Source organism: Eurytemora carolleeae, unplaced genomic scaffold, assembly GCF_000591075.1.
Source record: "Eurytemora carolleeae unplaced genomic scaffold, Eaff_2.0 scaffold622, whole genome shotgun sequence".
NCBI classification, from domain to species: Eukaryota; Metazoa; Arthropoda; class Copepoda; order Calanoida; family Temoridae; genus Eurytemora; species Eurytemora carolleeae.
In genome coordinates, this window is record NW_019396518.1 from 46,291 (window position 1) to 64,609 (window position 18,319).

At 33.5% G+C, this 18,319-nt stretch overlaps 2 protein-coding genes across 2 annotated transcripts; both read left to right on the forward strand.

Moving 5' to 3' along the window:
- Positions 1-968: 968 nt before the first annotated feature.
- LOC111704750 (uncharacterized) lies at positions 969-3,990 on the forward strand. The gene is made up of 6 exons (XM_023477084.1): positions 969-1,057; positions 1,365-1,415; positions 2,990-3,055; positions 3,445-3,475; positions 3,545-3,675; positions 3,730-3,990. Exons 1-6 carry the CDS (start codon positions 969-971, stop codon positions 3,965-3,967), a joined length of 606 nt encoding a protein of 201 aa, XP_023332852.1. The 3' UTR covers positions 3,968-3,990.
- A 2,629-nt stretch (positions 3,991-6,619) lies between these two features.
- Positions 6,620-11,973, forward strand: LOC111704751 (dynein heavy chain 12, axonemal). Its single transcript, XM_023477086.1, has 5 exons — positions 6,620-6,732; positions 7,377-7,470; positions 7,857-8,047; positions 8,359-8,419; positions 11,800-11,973. The coding sequence occupies exons 1-5, from the start codon at positions 6,620-6,622 to the stop codon at positions 11,971-11,973; spliced, it is 633 nt and encodes a 210-aa protein (XP_023332854.1).
- The last annotated feature ends 6,346 nt before the right edge of the window (positions 11,974-18,319 follow it).

Sequence of the window (18,319 nt, forward strand, 5' to 3'; positions counted from 1 at the left end):
TTCACCCCCCCCCCTCTAGATTCCCTCTAGGTATCACACACTACCCTATACAAGTTACCAACTGCTAGTTCGGTGTTTAGTCGATAATTGTACTATGCACTATATCTATATATCTAAACCACTCTCAGTTTAGCCGGTACGTTCCCTAAGGGATGGTTCAAAAAGTTAGGTAATGTTGCAACATTTGCTAAACAGAGGTTCTAATTAACTCTCTCATAAAGTTATAAATGTGATTCTTTCGTTACAAATTGGCAGACAGCTTTTAAACTTGCTTTGAAAGAGAGAAACCTCTGTTTTGGAGAATTAGAAAATTTATCATGTCATGAATTTTTTCTTTGTTTATCTGTGAATATTTTGACTATATCAAAAAACAAAAAATGCAAGTTTAAAAATTGTTTTTTAATGTTTGAAGGGGACATAGTTCTAAACCTATGTTATCCCTCATACAAAACTATCTTTGGCTCAATATGTTGTAAAAAATACAAACCCAAAGACAGACACATAACATTCGATTTATATGAAATGTAATAATATTTTTAACTGAAAAAGGACTGTAAGCGTAATTTGAAATGACCAAATCTCCCTGGAAAGATGGCAATGCAATTGAATACCAATTTAATACCCTTAAAAGCAATGTCTGATGTTTATAATATAAAACTGATTAATTCAAATCGTAGTTTCTCTACATAATATTGACTGGCGCGTTTCTAAACTGAAGGAAAAAATAAAGACTTTTAAGGACATGAACACTTTCCAGAAAACCGACAATATCTTCCACATTGTTGATCAAAGAAAGGTTTCAAGGGTACCGTTGTGAATCGGACATTCAATCTTTTCATGGAGAATCACTTGAAATTACGCTTAAACACTCACTTTAATAAATATATGCGTATAACATAAAGTTTTTCATTTAAGATAGGTTTACTCCTCCTTGTCCATGGTGTCTGGTACCCTGAGTTAAGGAGAAGATGGACAGCCCTAAAGTTCAGGACGGGACCCGGAGTAGAAAGGAGGAAGGGAGAATTTCCCAATCCCGGGTTCGGTTTGGCAAACCAAGGCTAGTAATTAGAATTAAGAGACACTTTTTCAAATAATGGAATAATAAATTGTTTTATTTTCTTGCTCTGACTAGTCTTGGAATTAAAAATTTTCTGAACGTAATTAGTTTGCTGTGGCCAAATATTAATGGACAGGAAAAGGAGGTAATATCCATCTTCTTTATTTTGATAATGATTTGGAGAGTACTTTTGTGAATCAATGATGGCAAACTAAAAACATCTAAGATGGAAAATAGAAAATCAAAAAAGAGCGACTATACAGTTTTCGCCATTTTCATCATTATCATTACTGCGCATTCTGTTTAGATCTGTAAATAATGTTGAAGAGAAGGAGCTAGGTTTAGCGGCTATTAACAGGTCAAAAAAGAAAAGAAGTTGAATATGATAAATCTATTTAGAATAAAGAAGATTGGAAACGAAATGAATAGAATAAAATACAGTTTAACACAACTTTGCAGACATCGAAAGAATAGATAAAAAACGCCCCACCGGTCGTTGTTCATTTGAATAGATAAAACACGCCCTACCGGTCGGTGTACATTTGAATAGATAAACCACGCCCCACCGGTCGGTGTACATTTGAATAGATAAACCACGCCCCACCGGTCGGTGTACATTTGATGAATAGATAAACCACGCTCCACCGGTCGATGTACATTTGAATATCCAAGCTGGGCCAACCTTTGCATTCCTACTTTGGACTGAGGCCGTTCCTTCCATAAACTACATTGGTCGACAACTTGACGTCCTTGACGTCTCCTATAAGTGTACGGAGAAATTATCTATCTATCAGATAAGAATTTAGCATGAGACATCTATTGGCCAACATATCGTCGTTTTGTTAACCTACTGATAATGGAATGCTGGAGATATTTAGTTTTTAGTTGAATAATTATATAATTATGTTCCCGCATAATAGCTGTTTATTTATTTTATTCATACAATTACTAAGATTTAGGTATAATAGAATAAACCCCACCAAACAATGATTTCCCCAAGGTTCTGAGTTAAACTGTATAAAAGAAAAGAATTCGAATATCTATATAATAAAACAAGACATTCGTATACATGTTCCCTATAGCCGGCCAAACGGCTGGACCGAATGGACTGACATTTTTTTAGGGCACCCAGGGGTATCCCGGGGGTAATACAGGCAAAAAAATCTAATTTTCTTTAATTCCACGGGCAACGCCATGCACCTCAGTTAGTATCTAATAGAATAGAATGAACAAATCTAGAATAGAGAGTAATAGAATAGCTTAATTAAAACTATTCATTTACTACAGTTAAACCCTAAATCAGCCATACATCGAAAAAATTTGTGAAATGTCGTCTTGACAATTTTTAATGGGTTTTATACTATTTTACGTAAATCTCAGTAATTGCGAAAATAAATAAATATCCATGAATATGCGGGAACATTTTTATAGAGCTCCAAATAATCATTTAATTAAAAAACTAAATATCTGCAATTGATGAATTCTTTCGATGTATTTAATATTTAGGGTTTAACTGCATATTATTTGTACCGGATGTACCGTAAATTATATTATGTACTAAATGATATATTGTACTCTGTTCATACCATCCATAAACTGTAGGATTCGTGTACTGTAAACTATATTATGTACTGCAGGATGTGCGTACCCGGTGAACTGTAAACTATAGTATTGTACTGCAGGATGTATGTACCCGGTGTACTGTAAACTATATGATGTACTGCAGGATATGTGTACTATATCATGTACTGGAGGATACGTGTATCCAGTGTACCGTAAACTATATCATGTACTGCATAATATGTGTACCTAGTGTAATGTAAACTACATTATTGTACTTCAGGATGCGTGTACCCGGTGTACCGTAAACTATATCATGTACTGCAGAATATGTGTACCTAGTGTAATGTAAACTACATTATTGTACTTCAGGATGCGTGTACCCGGTGTACCGTATCTCCCTCCTCCCCCTGATCCTAATCTCTTCAAGAGAGACAAGTACAAAAACCACCCTCTTCTCACCTACAGGGAACACTGGATAATACACAATGACCAAAATGATCGTTAAACCATTAACCAGAGTCGTTTTTGGAGATTTTAATTGTAAGAAAAGAAAATCTTAAGAATAAATAATGTTGCCGTTCTTATACTATGTCAAATGTTGACCATAATATAAGTATATAGACCTTAACACAATACAAGTTAATACAAGTTTCAAGTGTTAAACGGAACGGCCAATTATTCCCTAACTTTTCTATTTCTATAAAATCTTTAATGAAATTTTCTTAAAGCGCTATAAAATAATTAGCATGATTTGTATTTTCCAAAAAGAAAATCTTTTTGCCCAAATAATCAAACTAAAAGATCTATCCTTGTTGGTCTATCAGGAGAGAACGGGAAAAGAAGAAAGAGGTTCAGGTAATTTGAGATTATAATAAAAAATCTAACAAATCAAAAATGTGGATCTTACTGGATCCTCTTTTGTAGGAGTTGATAAAGGTTCAGGCTGCAAAGAATCGAGCAAAATCCATCCGAAACCGGAAACAAAATAATACTCATACAAGACCGGAAGAAGATCTCCCAGTATTTCCTCAAGAACATTATATTGGTCTTCTGAGGTACAAAAAACCCTTATCAAGAAGACGACATTTATAACAATCTTATTAATCCAGGAAATGCGCGGAAAAGTCTCCTATTGCTCCAATAGAGAAGAGTACATTGACGAGGATAACCCTCAACCTATGCTCGGAACTAAGAGAAAGATATCCCTCATGTGTTAATAAGCTTCTAGAGGAAGCGTCAGCAGAATATATTATTAGTCTTAGAACAGGTGATACAATGAGAACCACAACACAGAGGAAGACGATGTTTAAGTGTTTTTTTGTATTTGACGTTGTTATATTTCAATAGTTTGAAAATCAACTTACTGTGAAGGGTAGCTTGTAGATGTTAGGTACTTTCCCAAAGGATTATTCCCAAGTGACAACTTTCCAAGGGTATTTTTCCAAGTGGCAACTTCCCAAATGTGCCATTTCCCAAGCGGGAACTTCCCAAGTCTGTCCTAGCCGCAGCGCTCGGCCCTCAGCCTGTTCTAGCCGAGGCGCTCGGCCCCTAGCCCATCCTAGCCACAGCGCTCGTCCACCATTGCAGCCTGCGGCGCCTCAGATGGCCTAACCTAACCCTTTGGAAGTTGCCGCTTGGGAAATTGCACATTTAGGAAGTAGCCACTTGGGAAATTGTCACGTGGGAAGTCGCCTTCGAGAAAATATCTTTGGGAAAGTACCTAACACCGCTTTGTACACTATATACACACTCAAGGACAATTGCCGTGTTTTATGTTTATGTGACTTTTCAAAATCTTAACTCATGAATCTAACAGTCTTCCTCCTATTCCACAGTTTTATAGGGTGGTAGGTGATTATATCCATACAATGAAGACGAATTTTTTTTAAGATTTAATTGTAAACAAGCTTTTTTCAAAGTCCATGTTTACAAGTAAATAAAGGGAAGCTTTTTAATTGACAGCAACCTCTTTTATTCTATGTTTTTGGGTATCCATACTGTTTAAAAAATTGATATAAATCAAAATTGAAATCGAAAGTCGTCTTTATTATATTGATATAATCGCCTACCACCGTAGGTCCCACCTTACCTTTTGTTCATATCTCTTCCAACATTTCTGAAATGAACCAAGATTGTCCTATTTTGAAAATCTCAGTGAAACTGCCTTATCCTGATCTAAACACCATCTTGTCCTAATCTGAAACAATCCTGTCCCAATCTGAAACAATCTTGTTCTAATCTAAAACAATCTTGTCCTAATCTGAAACAATCCTGTCCTAATCTGAAACAATCAGCTTGCCCTAATCTAAAACTATCCTGTACAACTCTGAAACAACCTTGCCCTGTAATTTGAAACAATCTTGTCCTTATATAAAAGTATCTTGTCCTAAAAAAACTTTTTTGTCCTAATTTAAAAGCTGTGCTTTTCTAACTTGTCCTGATCTAAAACTATATTATTCTATATCTAAAGCAACCTGGCCCTATTCTGAAAAACATATTTTCCTGTCCTATACTATCTTGTCCTGGTATCCTGGTATCTTGGTGTGGATATAAGATTACTGCGGAGAGAATGGTTTCAACATTTATTGAAAATGTGTCAGCCTAGGACAGGTTCAGCTCCGTACCAGGGACTCAGGAGAACTTTCACAACTTTCAAACTTTGAAAGATTTATTTTCACGCTTGGATTAACATCATAAACTTGGACTGCTGCGATACAACCAGATACAACTACAATTCGAATTCGAAATCGTCTTTCTTAAGAAATAGCGCTTTGTTAACTAATTTCAATGGTCATAATAAAGTTACGTCTGCTAGAAGTAGAGTATATTTTATGAAAACGGTAAAACACTGGTTTGTTATTCTGCAAAACTTTGTATGATATTCTGTAAAATTTCTGCAAGATAAACAGTGCAGAGGAACAACTGTACTATATTTGTATCAGGTTTGTATACACGAATTTCTGTAATTGTTAAGCACAGCACCGTATGCAGTAAAAACGTAAACTAAAAAATTCTGAACTCTATGAAACGAATTATCACTTTAATATTAGGCATCACCATACTAAATCGAAAAATAATTTACAAAGACGATATCAAAATCGTAACTGAATCCCATGTTTAGTGGGACACCCTGTAGAATTAGTTCTAAAAATAACAAAACAAACTAAAATGATTTAATCTTGCAGTAAAATTGAAATAAATGGAAGTTTACATTTGCCATAAATCTCAGAGGAATTTCTAAATTCTTTTGAAAAATTGGTTTAAACATTTAGAGATTAATGAGAGTCCGATGTATATTTGATTAAACCTTATTTTCTAGATATATTTTATTAAACCTTACTTCTCTAGATATATCAGATTAAACCTGACTCCTCTAGATATATTAGATTAAACCTGAAACCTCTAGATATATTATATTAAACCTGACTTCTCTAGATATTTTATATTAAACCTGACTCCTCTAGATATATTATATTAAACCTGAAACCTCTAGATATATTATATTAAACCTGACTTCTCTAGATATATTAAATTAAACCTGACTCCTTTACATATATTAGATTAAACCTGACTCCTCTAGATATATTATATTAAACCTGACTCCTCTAGATATATTAGATTAAACCTGACTCCTCTAGATATATTAGATTAAACCTGACTCCTCTAGATATATTATATTAAACCTGACTCCTCTAGATATATTATATTAAACCTGACTCCTCTAGATATATTATATTAAACCTGACTCCTCTAGATATATTATATTAAACCTGACTTCTATAGATATATTATATTAAACCTGACTCCTCTAGATATATTATATTAAACCTGACTCCTCTAGATATATTAGATTAAACCTGACTTCTATAGATATAGTATATTAAACTTGACTCCTCTAGATATATTGGAATAATCCTGATACTCGAAAGACGGGTTTGGTTGATCTCCGGGTATGCATTTCACTGGTATGATCCTGGTTCTGGTTCAGGTATTGTGAATATGCTGGTTCGGAACCCTGAAGAGGAGAAGAGAGAAAAGGAGAAAGTGAAGCAACCCTTAAAAAGAGTAGTCGATGATAAGGAGTTGAAGAAGGACAAGAAGTGGAATGATAAGTAGTTGAAGAAGGACAAGGAGTAGGATGATAAGGAGTTGAAGAGGAACAAGGAGTAGTAAGATAAGGAGTTGAAGAAGGACAAGTAGTGGAATGATAAGGAGTTGAAGAAGGACAAGTAGTGGAATGATAAGGAGTTGAAGAAGGACAAGGAGTAGGATGATAAGGAGTTGTATAAGGACAAGGAAAAGGATTATAAGGAGTAGAAGAAGGACAAGGAGTAGGATGATAAGGAGTTGTATAAGGACAAGGAAAAGGATTATAAGGAGTAGAAGAAGGACAAGGAGTAGGATGATAAATAGTAGTAAAAGGACAAGGAGAAGGATGATAAGGAGTAGTATAAGGACAAGGAGAAGGATGATAAGGAGTAGTATAAGGACAAGGAGTAGGATGAAGAATAAGAAGTAGGTTTATTAGGATAATAAGAAGGAAAAGGAGTTAGAGGGATAGGATGGGAGGGATAAGGAGTTAGAGGATTAGGATGGGAGGAACATGAGTAGGATGATACTAGTTAGAAGAAGAATATTAAAATGGATTATTAGGGTTAGAAAAAGGATGAGGAGTAGGATTAATAGTATGAGATTTACGAGTAGTTGTAGAAGTAGGGTTATTAGAATCATTTCTAAATATCTATAATATTTAAAGTGAATGTGAGAAAACAGAGGAGACCCTTCTAACCTCCTGGTATCCGGCAGTTACTAGTGTGTTTAACCAGTCTAATATAAACAAAGGATTGAAGGTAATTAGCAGTTACCAGTTTGTTCAACCAATCTAAAATAACCAAAGGATCAAAGGTATCCGGCAGTTACCAGTTTGTTCAACCAATCTAATATAAACAAAGGATCAAAGGCATCCAGTAGGTACTAGTGAGTTCAACCAGTCTAATATAACCAAAGGATTAAAAGGTATCCAATAGTTACTAGTGTGTTAAACCATTCTAAGTCTTTTTTTCTTTGTAATGAAGGTATGTTGTAGTGTTTTACAAATTTTCAGGTGGAGAGGTTGAAGAGTTTTTATATTTTTCAGGGGGAGAGGTTGAAGAGTTTTTATATTTTTCAGGGGGAGAGGTTGAAGAGTTTTTATATTTTTCAGGGGGAGAGGTTGAAGAGTTTTTATATTTTTCAGGGGGAGAGGTTGAAGAGTTTTTATATTTTTCAGGGGGAGAGGTTGAAGAGTTTTTATATTTTTCAGGGGGAAAGGTTAAAGAGCTTTTATAGCTGTGTCTCTGCTCTACTCTCTATACAGCTAAGGGATCTATTGATGAGAAGTATTACAAGCTATGTTCAAGCCTTCCAGGATCACAGAACCCTTCCGAGGTAGCTTTTTAAAACTTTTTTCAAAATGCTTTTTGTTAATAATAAACCTCAGTTCAAAAAGTTTACTTTACGCTAATTTAACACCCCCCCCCCCTTACCTTCTGTTTTATTCTAACTAGTGTAATAATCTCTTTGTAGTTCAATAGTTGTTTTTCCAATTCCATTGCTTCCTTTTCCATTGAACTTCGAATGGAGGGGAGGAGGGGGGGGGGGAATGAACCTTCGCCCCTCTTTGAATACTTGTCTGAAGAGTCTTGATTATAAAAACCTGTTCTTACAAGTTTCCATTAATTCCTGGGATTTTTGTTTAGGATTGAGATGGAGTTAGTTCTTTCAGGGAAGAGAATAGAGTTCTCTCCAACCTGTACAGAGGTACACATAGATACATAGATATATAGATACAGAGATACATAGATACATAGATATATAGATACATAGATACATAGATACATAGATACATAGATACATAGATACATTGATACATAGATACATAGATACATAGATAAATAGATACATATATATATAGATACAAAGATACATAGATACATAGATACACAGATACAAAGACACATAGATACATAGATACATAGATACATTGATACATAGATACATAGATACATAGATACATAGATACATAGATACACAGATACATAGATACACAGAAACATAGATACATAGATACATAGACAAATAGATACATTATACAAAGATACATAGATACATAGATACATAGATAAACAGATACATAGATACATAGATACATAGATACGTAGATACACAGATACATAGATACACAGAAACATAGATACATAGATACATAGACAAATAGATACATAGATACATAGATATATAGATACATATAATTAAATTCCTCTCTATATATTCTATTCTCTATGATTGTAGAGTATAAGAGAGAATTGTAATCTAAATTGTAAAAGTCAGAAACAGACTGGAGTTAGATATTGACCACTATCCAACTTCTTTTATTTAATACAGAGTATATGTTTTCTTTCTGTGTTTACATACAGATCCTAGCCTGGGAACCCAGCTCTGCCTGGAAGCTAAATTTCCTTATTAAAGTTAAACTACTAAACTGAGAACTTTAAAACAAATTTAAAAAAGATTTCTGCGGTTCTACTTGTCATTAACTTCTCAATCAGTGTAGGGGTTTTTGATCGGACATACAAACAAACAAACACAAATAGAGATTAGTTTTATGGCCCGACATCCAAAAAACCAGAGATTACTACTTTATATATAGTTATGATAACTGTATGCATTTCTAATTTCTTTTTGGTTAAAAAAGTTTTTTTTTCATCTTTTATCTTCATGTCATCAGCAATGTTTCTAAAATCACTGAGCACTATATTTATATATTGTAAATATATATGTAATGTATGATTGATCTTAGTAATAACTCTATTGGAGCTTACTTACTTCTCAGATTATGTATTGGGAGAGTATATATATATTCATACAGTTTACTTAACCATAGAGTACATATACATATAGACAGTTTACTTAACCATAGAGTACATATACATACAGACAGTTTACTTAACCATGGAGTACAAATATATAAAGACAGTTCACTAAACCTCGAGTACAAATATATATAGACAGCTTACTTAACCATAAAGTGTAAATATATACAGACAGTTTACTAAACCATAGAGTAAAAATATATACAGACTATTAAATTAACCATAGAGTACAAATATATAAAGACAGTATATTAAACCAAAGAGTTCAAATATATACAGAAAGTCTACTAAACCGTAGAATACAAATTTATACATACAGTTTACTAAACCATAGAGTTCAAATATATACAGAAAGTCTACTAAACCGTAGAGTACAAATTTATACATACAGTTTACTAAACCATAGAGTTCAAATATATACATACAGTTTACTAAACCGTAGAATACAAATATAAACATACAGTTTACTAAACCATAGATTACAAATATAAACATACAGTTCACTAAACCATAGAATGCATATTTATATATAAAGACAGTTTACTAAACCATAGATTACATAAATAAAAACTGAGAGTTTACTTAACAATTTTTAACTTTTTATCGCTTAATTACGGCTTTTTAATTTAGAGTGTATATAGAGTACAAGTATATACAGACAGCTTACTTCAACCATAGAGTATAAGTATATACAGACAGCTTACTTCAACCATAGAGTACAAGTATATACAGACAGCTTACTTCAACCATAGAGTATAAGTATAAACAGACAGCTTACTTTAACCATAGAGTACAAGTATAAACAGACAGTTTACTTTAACCATAGAGTACAAGTATATACAGACAGCTTACTTTAACCATAGAGTACAAGTATAAACAGACAGCTTACTTTAACCATAGAGTACAAGTATATGCAGACAGTTTACTTTAACCATTGAGTACAAGTATAAACAGACAGCTTACTTTAACCATAGAGTACAAGTATATACGGACAGTTTACTTTAACCATAGAGTACAAGTATATACGGACAGTTTACTTTAACCATAGAGTACAAGTATTTACAGACAGCTTACTTTAACCATAGAGTACATGTATATGCAGACAGTTTACTTTAACCATAGAGTACAAGTATAAACAGACAGCTTACTTTAACCATAGAGTACAAGTATATACAGACAGCTTACTTCAACCATAGAGTATAAGTATAAACAGACAGCTTACTTTAACCATAGAGTACAAGTATTTACAGACAGCTTACTTTAACCATAGAGTACATGTATATGCAGACAGTTTACTTTAACCATAGAGTACAAGTATAAACAGACAGCTTACTTTAACCATAGAGTACAAGTATATACGGACAGTTTACTTTAACCATAGAGTACGAAGTATATACGCAGACAGTTTACTTTAACCATAGAGTACAAGTATAAACAGACAGCTTACTTTAACCATAGAGTACAAGTATATACGGACAGTTTACTTTAACCATAGAGTACGAAGTATATACGGACAGTTTACTATAACCATAGAGTACAAGTATATACGGACAGTTTACTTTAACCATAGAGTAAAAAGTATAAACAGACAGCTTACTTTAACCATAGAGTACAAGTATAAACAGACAGCTTACTTTAACCATTGAGTACAAGTATATACAGACAGTTTACTAAGCCATAGAGTACGTATATAAAAACTGAGAGTTTTAACAATTGAGTACAAGTATAAACTTCACCATAGAGTAAAAGTATCACACTATGGAGTAAAAGTATCACACTATGGAGTAAAAGTATCACACTATGGAGTAAAAGTATCACACTATGGAGTAAAAGCATATTTAGTTTAACAATTAACGATTAGATCAAAGTTTTACTGTCTTAAAAAAATTGAAAGCGAAATAATTGCAAACAAAATATTGAACTGTCGATCTTTGTGATTAGGACAACGGGACGTGACATTTGGTAAGTTGTCGCAAGACAATATGTCCGCGGAAGTTAACAAACATCAATATAATATCTCTGATTTGATTCTGATTTGATCTAGGTGACGGATATAATATCTCTGATTTGATCTAGGTGACGGATATAATATCTCAGATTTGATCTAGGTGACGGATATAATATCTCTGATTTGATCTAGGTGACGGATATAATATCTCTGATTTGATCTTGGTGACGGATATGATATCTCTGATTTGATCTAGGTGACGGATATGATATCTCTGATTTGATCTAGGTGACGGATATGATATCTCTGATTTGATCTAGGTGACGGATATGATCGTATCAGTAGTACAGGAGATGAATAAACTCCTGAGAGAAGTTCCAACCATACAATCCTGGATCTCAGGATCATCAAACCAGTTCGTTCCAGTCACACTCAACAAGGAACCCAACCTTATCCATGTTCGGGTTTACACATTAGAACGATGTCGATATTAATGTCTTAAGTATTTTCATTGGATTTCAATAATAGGACGGTAATAGCCAGAAAATTAGCAACTGTGAGGTAATGGAAATAACTGCATTGTTGTGACGTAAACGGATCATGTGTTCAAGTCCGGTTCAAATCCCTCTCAGTGTTTATATACTCCGTGATTGAGAGTTAGAGAGAAGCTATTAGAGAGAATGGGTTCCATCTGTCATATATGCAATATGTAATATTATATACTGAATAGTGCATGATATTGGATCCGGAGACTAGAAAGGATTAAAGGATTAAGGTTTGATAATTCTAAATGTGTACTGTACAGCTTGACATCTGGTTTCTGGTAACATGCAAACAATGTATCTGTCCCACGGCGAAGGTAGGTTTCGGCCAAGCTCAGCAAGGATAGACTAGGGAGCCGAGCAGTGCAGCTAAAACCATTAAGGAAAATTTTCTTCTATGGGTGTACACTTTTTAGGGGGAACAATGAAAACCAAATCCATCTGTGTATTCTGTATTTAAGATCTTCCTCTTCTAATTAGATCTCATACTTGCCTAGTAACACACAACAGAACAATGGATGATCACAGAGCAGAGAATTTATAGAGGAGAAATAAGAGTTCCCACTCGGTATGAATATTTTCAGCCCCTTTGGACCTAAATAGGAGTTCAACGTGTACATTTCTCGTAATGTTTACATACAGGGTGTCCCACATCATATTAGACCGTCAAAGGGTCTAAATTGCGATTTTCGGGACTAATAAGAAAATTTAATTAGAATGAATCAATTTGAAAAATAACATAAGGCTTATATAAGAATTTTCTTGCGGAAAATGATAAGTTTTTCGAGTATTAAGGGTTTATTTTTTTCGTTATAAGATTAGAGATAATCTAATATGATATGGGACGCTCTGTATTAGACGCAGAGTACATCACAACAATACATCCCTGGCCAATCTGTTACAAGCTGTTCTTTTTTAAAGGGACAGACCGGCTATGTAAGGTAGTTAAACTGAGTATGCAATGTTCTGGACGAATTCTTTAGGATTCATTTGAAACATATGAAACTTTTTAAAGATCTGTTAATCCTGAGTTTGAGCGCAAAGTCGACGTTCAAAATCGTACTTTTGGGTGGACTCGTTTTCAGAATTGTCTTTTTTAATCATTAATTAACGACGATAAAAAATGTTTACAAAATTCTACAGTAAACTAATTTGTTGTTTAGGAACAGGTTGAGAAAATAAAAATTAACTCATCATCGAAAATAAGTAATCTTATTCANGTTTTCGGAAATAAAGTCCAAAGAATTTGTAGAAATCCGCGTACAAATTCATAGAAAATAAGAAATTCAATATAATGATGGAAGAGGAAATAATTGATTCTAATCTCGATTTATTGACAAATTTATTTTGAGAATTATGTTCCTAAACATTCAAATTTTTTGTCGTCGTTATTTAATAATTAAATAAAACAATTCTGAAAATGTAAACACCCAAATTCATGATTTTGAACGTCGACTTTGCCTTCAAACTCAGTAATTTTACATCGTGGAAACGTTTTATATGTCTCAAATGAATCCTAAAGAATTTGTCCAATACACTGCTTATTCAGTTTAACTACCTTGCATAGCCGGTCTGTCCCTTTAAATTGTAAAACTAACTTTTATAGGTGTCAAGGTAAAATAATATCAATATTTGATTTAAAATCATTTTCAAGTTAATTGTTTTTTTGGTACCGGTACAAACGTCGGACCAACAAACGTCCGACGCTAAAAAGGTCGGACAGTACAAACGTCGGACTTACAAACCTTGGACTGCAGTACAAACGTCGGACTGGATCAAATGTAGGACTGGTACAAACGTTGGACAGGGACAAAGGGTGGACTAGTTCAAACGTCGGACTAGTACAAACGTCGGACTTTGGTTAAGTTTTTAAAAAAAACTATTGATGTAATAAGAAATAAATTAAAAATCACTCATTTATCGTGAAAATCAAAGGTACTGAATAGTTCTCATCCTTTGAAAGTAGCACTTCATAAACAACAGAACACAAAGGAGTTGAGTTCTTGTCACAAACTCTGATGTTGTGTTGCCTATACTTTGCAACCCTTGATATTTCAATCTATGAAATCTATAAGATCGAACAATTTAAGCTTGAAAGTATATCAAAGGTTTATATCATCAGGTTGCAAAGATATAGGGATGAGAATATTTGTACCAGTCCGACGTTTGTACTGGTCAGACGTTTGCACTATCCGACGTTTGTAAGTCTTAGGTTTGTGAGTCCGACGTTTGTACTGGTACCATTTTCTGAAAGGAGTTCCAGTGCCCCAACGCGGTTATAGACCACACATGTGTAAAGCACGCCTACAGTACGGTGACAGTTAAACAAAATGGCGGTTTTACACTTTTGGGAGTTAGCAGCACTCTATTTATTTTCTACTCTGTGTGGATAATTTTATAAATTTCGCCTGGCAACAGATGGAGATAACTTTAGAATAGTTGAGGGTGCCCAAATACATTTTATAATCGTGTTTGAAAGCTTGAATAAATATATGTGTTTTTCAAAATGTGGGTTGTTCGATAGAAAAATTCCAAAATTTTAAACATGTTGGCTATAACTTGTCTTATATTTTCTAAAATTTTGAACGCATAATAATGGCCTGGCCACATTTTAAAAATTCCACAAAATTAGTGAAAAATGAATTCTTATGCATTTGGATACATAAATATGATATCTCTGATTTGATCTAGGTGACGGATAATCTAAAATATCTAAAATAATTAAAATATCTAGAAATAAATGACAATTTACATTTGTGTTTGAAGTCATAATTGTTAAAATGCTTTAAAAAGAAGGTTTTATGAACCCTTTCTTTAGGATCTTAATTCAGAGTAAAGAATTATCAGGCTTGTTTATATACAGTGGTAGGCGATTATATCAATACAATGAAGACGACTTTCGATTTCAATTTTGATTTAATTCATGCTGTTAAACTCATAAATATAGAAGTCAAGAGAATCTATCAATATAAAAGTCTTCTCTTTCTTTACTTATAATTACCTTTAATTCGTAAAAAGCTTGTAAATAATCAAAACTTAAATAAAAAAGTCGTCTTCTTTGTATTGATATAATCGCTTACCACTGTAGAAAACGGTAACAGCCAAAAAAGTTCTTTCAAAAAAGTTTTCGGAAATAAAGTCCAAAATTGTGGCACAAAAAAGTCCTGCGGAAAAAAGTCCTTGAAATAAAAAATCACTGGAATTAAAGTTCTACCATTTTAAGACTTTATTTTCTAGAATTTTTTTTTCTGGTTCCAGTTTGATTTTATACGAAAAGTCCCCAGAAAAAAATCCACTTATAGCGAAAAATGCATGGGAACAAAGGATGTTTACAACCATGGAAAAAATGGCAATTTATATAAAAAACACCCCTGGCTGAATCAATATGTATTTATAAGTTCAATGAATGCATTCCTGAAAATGTTTTGATTATTTAAGTGCTGACTAATTATCTACTTGTAAATGCACAATGAATGTATACTTAGTTGAGATTTCAATATGTATACTTTGTTTCAAAAAAAACGATCAAACAAAATTATCAAACATCATATTTTCATTTGGCTCATGATAAATTTTTTTTTGTGTTTTATTTTAAGCTGAACCATCATATTATTTTGTATTTTGTGTTTGAAAATAAATACTATAACTATATTCAATATGCAGATGCGTAGCAGAAAATAACTTTTTATGAGACCTCATTTTCTCAAGACTTAGTACTTTTTTTCTTGGTTTTTTTTCTTTGGATATATTTTCTTTATGACTTTAATTCCTGTGATCTTATTTCCTGAGACTTTATTGGAAAAAGGAATCTAGGACTTCAGAAAATTGGAACTTTTGTACCGAAGTTTTTATTTCCAGGTTTTTTTTCTGGAGACTTTTTCCATGCGCCTTTCCAACATAAATTCATAGAAAACAGAAAATCTGAGTAAAAAAGCTCATCTCATTAAAATGGGAATTTGGACAAATTAAAGTTTTGAGTATTAATGGGAAAGAATCTCCTTTAAGTAAAAAGTTAGAAATTAGTTCCTTTAAATAATGGAAAATTGCATAAACAGTTTTATTATGTTCTAAGTAGCAAAAGTTCTTAGTATAAATTAGTAGAAAGTCCCTTTCAGGTCTTCTAAAATTGTGTACAGTCCCATGATACCCTAAGAAGTAATTAGTAAAGAGTCCCTTTCATATCTGCGAAAATTGTGTTCAGTCCCTTTCAGGTCTGAGAAAATTGTGTACAGTCCCATTCAGGTCTGCGAAAATTGTGTACAGTCCCATTCAGGTCTGAGAAAATTGTGTACAGTCCCCTGATACCCTAAGTAGTAATTCGTAAAAAGTCTCTTTCAGTTCTGAGTATTTCTGAACCTAAATGTAAGCTCCGAACTCTTTAATTCTTCCAGCTTCTTGTTGCTAAAAGGGAATAAAAGATGAAAGAAAGAACCATCTCAAGTTCGGAGACAAGTTTCAAACTTAGGACGGAGAAAGGATGGGTTGGGAAACCTCAGGATTTTATCAAGAAAGCTCTCTCCGATATAAAGATTGCTATAGAGGATTGGTTAAAGGAACCAGAAACCTACTCAGCACAGGTAAAGGAACCAGAAACCTACTCAGCACAGGTAAAGGAACCAGAAACCTACTCAGCACAGGTAAAGGAACCAGAAACCTAATCAGCACAGGTAAAGGAACTAGAAACCTATGCAGCACAGGTAACGGAACCAGAAACCTAATCAAAACAGGTAAAGGAACCAGAAACCTAATCAGCACAGGTAAAGGAACCAGAAACCTAATCAGCACAGGTAAAGGAACCAGAAACCTAATCATCACAGGTAAAGGAACCAGAAACCTAATCAGGATAGGTAAAGAAACCAGAAACCTACTCAGCACAGGTAAAGGAACCAGAAACCTAATCAGCACAGGTAAAGGAACTAGGAACCTACTCAGCACAGGTAAAGGAACCAAAAACCTTATCAGCACAGGTATAGGAACTAGAAACCTACTCAGCACAGGTAAAGGAACCAGAGACCTACTCAGCATAGGTAAAACAACCAGAAACCTACTCAGCACAGGTAAAGGAACCAGAAACCTGCTCAGTACAGGGAAAGGAACCAGAAACCTGCTCCGCACAGGTAAAGGAACCAGAAACCTGCTCAGTACAGGGAAAGGAACCAGAAACCTGCTCCGCACAGGTAAAGGAACCAGATACCTACTCATTACAGGTATAGGAACTAGAAACCAGAGACCTACTCAGCACAGGTAAAGGAACCAGACACCTTTTCAGCACTGCTGAAAACCCAACCCAGAGAAAAATTCTCAAATACATGGTTACCCACAAAAGATAAAACTTCAAAGACGATTGGAGTGTATTTATTCAGCCTTTTTAACTAATTCGTGGTTCCATGCAGCTGTTTATTCGTTTCTTCCTAGGACATGCCAGTTAATATATCATTTAAAGAATATTTATAATCCAGAAAACCGAGTTCAACCTGAGAATCTTTATAATTGTTTTAGATCGTTAACAAAGTTTCTTCCTGTACGTTCTATACTGGAGTACTTATGTGGTTTGACTTTATTATTCTTTTCAAAATTAAATTCTTTCAGATTCATACTTTTTAAATAGAATCTAAATTTTAAACGAAGTTTTGAGTGGCCCTACATGGATAGATGGCAATGCCCGATTTACAACGGTACTCTAGAAACCGGAATCTTTTCAAAATCATTTTTCTCACTAGAAAAGTAATTAGATGGTTAGGAACTTATTTCTCAAAAGAAATTGGTCAATAAATCAATGCTAAAATCGATTATTTCGTTTTCATTATTATATTGAATTTCTTTTCTTCTTTGAATTTTTTTCGCAGATTTCTACAAATTCTTTAAATGTCGTCTTTCAATAATAATTCTAGAAAATCTGTGAAAATCTTTGTGACTAATGAGAAACCAGAATAATGAGAAAATAGAAACTAATAATTGAACAAGAATACTTATTTTCGATGATAAGATTAATTTTTATTTTCTCAACATGTTCCTTTACATGACGTCTGTAGTTTATTGTAGAACTTTTTTATATTTTATTTTCGTCGTTATTTAATAATTAAAAAAACTAATTCTGAAAACGTATCCACCCCCAAAGTAGGAGTTTCGAACATCGAATTTGCGCTCAAACTCAGGATTTACAGATCTTTAAAAAGTTTAATATGTCTCAAATGAATCCAAAAGAAGTTTTCCACAACACTGCACAATCAGTTCAACTACATTACACAGCCGGTCACTCCCTTTAACCGATCAATTTAATTTGCGGTTTCTCTGAAAA

Excerpts from the sequence above, each read along its gene's own strand:
- LOC111704750 (XM_023477084.1), top strand. The coding sequence starts at position 969 with ATGGACAGCCCTAAAGTTCAGGACGGGACCCGGAGTAGAAAGGAGGAA. Across the intron at positions 3,056-3,444 it reads AATCTCTTCAAGAGAGACAA|GAGAGAACGGGAAAAGAAGA; the intron begins GTACAAAAACCA and ends TTGGTCTATCAG. Across the intron at positions 3,476-3,544 it reads AAAAGAAGAAAGAGGTTCAG|GAGTTGATAAAGGTTCAGGC; the intron begins GTAATTTGAGAT and ends CCTCTTTTGTAG.
- LOC111704751 (XM_023477086.1), top strand. The coding sequence starts at position 6,620 with ATGCTGGTTCGGAACCCTGAAGAGGAGAAGAGAGAAAAGGAGAAAGTG. Across the intron at positions 8,048-8,358 it reads GATCACAGAACCCTTCCGAG|GATTGAGATGGAGTTAGTTC; the intron begins GTAGCTTTTTAA and ends ATTTTTGTTTAG. Across the intron at positions 8,420-11,799 it reads TCTCTCCAACCTGTACAGAG|GTGACGGATATGATCGTATC; the intron begins GTACACATAGAT and ends GATTTGATCTAG.